This window comes from Pseudophryne corroboree, chromosome 1 (assembly GCF_028390025.1).
Source record: "Pseudophryne corroboree isolate aPseCor3 chromosome 1, aPseCor3.hap2, whole genome shotgun sequence".
Taxonomy (NCBI): Eukaryota; Metazoa; Chordata; class Amphibia; order Anura; family Myobatrachidae; genus Pseudophryne; species Pseudophryne corroboree.
The window spans coordinates 126,342,764-126,347,278 of NC_086444.1; the positions used below are offsets into that span (position 1 = coordinate 126,342,764).

The 4,515-nt window shown below is 49.3% G+C and overlaps 1 protein-coding gene across 1 annotated transcript; it reads left to right on the plus strand.

Moving 5' to 3' along the window:
* Nucleotides 1-1,045: 1,045 nt before the first annotated feature.
* On the plus strand, nt 1,046-1,256 carry ATP5F1E (ATP synthase F1 subunit epsilon). Its single transcript, XM_063964486.1, has one exon. It carries the CDS (start codon nt 1,083-1,085, stop codon nt 1,254-1,256), a length of 174 nt encoding a protein of 57 aa, XP_063820556.1. The 5' UTR covers nt 1,046-1,082.
* Nucleotides 1,257-4,515: the final 3,259 nt, after the last annotated feature.

Sequence of the window (4,515 nt, forward strand, 5' to 3'; positions counted from 1 at the left end):
TTACTGATTGCGCCTCTGAGGTACAGTCATTTGTGTACAGGGAGAAGAGCAGGGGTAAGCCAAGAGGAGCTTTCACTACCTCTGGGGGTCAGAGAGGCAGAGGGGCGTCAACTTCCGCTTCCCGTTCTCAGGAGCCTAAACCGACCGACAAGCCAGTGACATGACGGACTCCCGGCCCACCTGGAGGAGCTTGCGGTGGGTGCACGTCTTTTGGATTTCCAGAACAGTTGGTTGAGGACTTGCCGGGACTCCTGGGTCCAGAACATCGTGGCCCGGCGTTACAAAATAGATTTTGCCTATCACCCTCCGGCTCGGTTCTTCACAACAAGACTTCCGCAATTACCGGGAAAAAGATTGGTCTTGCAGGCAGCTATAGAAAAACTGCTGACCTCCAGGGTTATCCAACCCGTACCCGTTTTGGAATGCGGCCAAGGATATTTTTCAAATCTTTTTGTTGTCCCCAAGGCGGATGGATCCGTACGTTCCATCCTCAACTCAAAGTCTTTCAACCAGTATCTCAGTTACAACAAATTCAAGATGGAGCACTACACAAATAAATAGAAAAAGAACAAAACCATGCGCTACAGAGCAGCCTGTCAGCTATACACTCCTCGAAGGTCTCCTCCACCCTTCACCACTGGTGCAAACAATCAAAAAGAATAATGGAGTGATAACTTAACTAGCGCTCCAATATAGTCTCAGGTTACAATCAATATCAGACACTTTTCTCCGTTGTAGAAGAATCAGTTCCGGGATAAAGAATAAAAATAAATGTATATAGTGAAGTACAGTTTAATATACATACAAATCCAATAATTCACAAGATATAGTAGTAAGCCCTATAAAGAGGCTCCCAGATCACTCTATGCAGAGGATAATTACCAAAGATGTTAGAACTGCAATCGTACAGTTCAAGAAAGCATATGGGTCTTTGCAAGGAGAATCCCGGGACTTCCCCACGAACCAAACTGCTTTAGCTGATAAGCTACGCTGCTGAGCTGGGCTGGAACGCCTCCACACCGACGCGCTTCTACCCCTGGCTCACTCTTCGGTCAGTAAACGGGTCCGTTGCTGCTAGAACCATGGTGGCGTACTGGAGACAAGCCGGGCTCGGTTATATCCGCTACTCTCAGATCTGCGCGCAGGCAGTGAGAGCGGCGCTGAAACCACAATTTAAAGTAAAGGCAGAGAAGGTGGGGATCATGGACTGGACGCTGCTGACAATGGATGCCAGTCTCAGAGGCAGGGGGCAGTAGTTCCGGACCATCACTTTCAAGGGCGATGGACACGCCAGGAGGCGCAGCCCTCAATCAATGTCCTGGAACTTCGAGCGGTTTTGAATGCCTTATGACAAGCGGATTTCCTTCTCCGCAGGCGGGCAATCCGCGTTCAATCGGATAACGCCACGGCTGTGGCATACATAAATCTGCAAGGCGTGACAAGAAGCCAAAATGCCATGCGCGAGGTTGGTCGCATTCTGCTTTGGGCAGAGAAATAAGCAACAGGGCTATCGGCGGTCTTCATCCCAGGCGTTGACAACTGGGAAGCAGATTACCTCAGTCGTCAAGACCTCCATCCGGGAGAGTGGATGCTTCACCCATCTGTTTTCCGCTTTGCAAGTGTGCGAACTCCTGTGCAGCAGAGCACTACATAAACATTTTGTGCAGTTTCTGAGTAGGTCTGAACTTACTAAGCCCTTGCGATCACTTCATCCTGTCTAGTGCTGGAATTGACGTCAGACACCCGCCCTGCAAACGCTTGGACATGCCTGCATTTTTCCAAATGCTCCCAGAAAATGGTCAGTTGACGCCCTCTTCCTGTCAATCTCCTTGTGCTCGGCCGTGCGAATGGAATCTTCGTTAAATCCATCACTCAGCAACGATCCGCTTTGTACTAGAGATGAGCGCCTGAAATTTTTCGGGTTTTGTGTTTTGGTTTTGTGTTCGGTTCCGCGGCCGTGTTTTGGGTTCGAACGCGTTTTGGCAAAACCTCACCGAATTATTTTTGTCGGATTCGGGTGTGTTTTGGATTCGGGTGTTTTTTTCCAAAAACACTAAAAAACAGCTTAAATCATAGAATTTGGGGGTCATTTTGATCCCAAAGTATTATTAACCTCAAAAACCATAATTTACACTCATTTTCAGTCTATTCTGAATACCTCACACCTCACAATATTATTTTTAGTCCTAAAATTTGCACCGAGGTCGCTGTGTGAGTAAGATAAGCGACCCTAGTGGCCGACACAAACACCGGGCCCATCTAGGAGTGGCACTGCAGTGTCACGCAGGATGTCCCTTCCAAAAAACCCTCCCCAAACAGCACATGACGCAAAGAAAAAAAGAGGCGCAATGAGGTAGCTGTGTGAGTAAGATTAGCGACCCTAGTGGCCGACACAAACACCGGGCCCATCTAGGAGTGGCACTGCAGTGTCACGCAGGATGGCCCTTCCAAAAAACCCTCCCCAAACAGCACATGACGCAAAGAAAAAAAGAGGCGCAATGAGGTAGCTGACTGTGTGAGTAAGATTAGCGACCCTAGTGGCCGACACAAACACCGGGCCCATCTAGGAGTGGCACTGCAGTGTCACGCAGGATGGCCCTTCCAAAAAACCCTCCCCAAACAGCACATGACGCAAAGAAAAAAAGAGGCGCAATGAGGTAGCTGACTGTGTGAGTAAGATTAGCGACCCTAGTGGCCGACACAAACACCGGGCCCATCTAGGAGTGGCACTGCAGTGTCACGCAGGATGTCCCTTCCAAAAAACCCTCCCCAAACAGCACATGACGCAAAGAAAAAAAGAGGCGCAATGAGGTAGCTGTGTGAGTAAGATTAGCGACCCTAGTGGCCGACACAAACACCGGGCCCATCTAGGAGTGGCACTGCAGTGTCACGCAGGATGTCCCTTCCAAAAAACCCTCCCCAAACAGCACATGACGCAAAGAAAAAAAGAGGCGCAATGAGGTAGCTGACTGTGTGAGTAAGATTAGCGACCCTAGTGGCCGACACAAACACCGGGCCCATTTAGGAGTGGCACTACAGTGTCACGCAGGATGTCCCTTCCAAAAAACCCTCCCCAATCAGCACATGATGCAAAGAAAAAGAAAAGAAAAAAGAGGTGCAAGATGGAATTATCCTTGGGCCCTCCCACCCACCCTTATGTTGTATAAACAAAACAGGACATGCACACTTTAACCAACCCATCATTTCAGTGACAGGGTCTGCCACACGACTGTGACTGATATGACGGGTTGGTTTGGACCCCCCCCCAAAAAAGAAGCAATTAATCTCTCCTTGCACAAACTGGCTCTACAGAGGCAAGATGTCCACCTCATCTTCACCCTCCGATATATCACCGTGTACATCCCCCTCCTCACAGATTATCAATTCGTCCCCACTGGAATCCACCATCTCAGCTCCCTGTGTACTTTGTGGAGGCAATTGCTGCTGGTCAATGTCTCAGCGGAGGAATTGATTATAATTCATTTTAATGAACATCATCTTCTCCACATTTTCTGGATGTAACCTCGTACGCCGATTGCTGACAAGGTGAGCGGCGGCACTAAACACTCTTTCGGAGTACACACTTGTGGGAGGGCAACTTAGGTAGAATAAAGCCAGTTTGTGCAAGGGCCTCCAAATTGCCTCTTTTTCCTGCCAGTATAAGTACGGACTGTGTGACGTGCCTACTTGGATGCGGTCACTCATATAATCCTCCACCATTCTATCAATGTTGAGAGAATCATATGCAGTGACAGTAGACGACATGTCCGTAATCGTTGTCAGGTCCTTCAGTCCGGACCAGATGTCAGCATCAGCAGTCGCTCCAGACTGCCCTGCATCACCGCCAGCGGGTGGGCTCGGAATTCTGAGCCTTTTCCTCGCACCCCCAGTTGCGGGAGAATGTGAAGGAGGAGATGTTGACAGGTCGCGTTCCGCTTGACTTGACAATTTTGTCACCAGCAGGTCTTTCAACCCCAGCAGACCTGTGTCTGCCGGAAAGAGAGATCCAAGGTAGGCTTTAAATCTAGGATCGAGCACGGTGGCCAAAATGTAGTGCTCTGATTTCAACAGATTGACCACCCGTGAATCCTTGTTAAGCGAATTAAGGGCTGCATCCACAAGTCCCACATGCCTAGCGGAATCGCTCCCTTTTAGCTCCTTCTTCAATGCCTCCAGCTTCTTCTGCAAAAGCCTGATGAGGGGAATGACCTGACTCAGGCTGGCAGTGTCTGAACTGACTTCACGTGTGGCAAGTTCAAAGGGCATCAGAACCTTGCACAACGTTGAAATCATTCTCCACTGCACTTGAGACAGGTGCATTCCATCTCCTATATCGTGCTCAATTGTATAGGCTTGAATGGCCTTTTGCTGCTCCTCCAACCTCTGAAGCATATAGAGGGTTGAATTCCACCTCGTTACCACTTCTTGCTTCAGATGATGGCAGGGCAGGTTCAGTAGTTTTTGGTGGTGCTCCAGTCTTCTGTACGTGGTGCCTGTACGCCGAAAGTGTCCCGC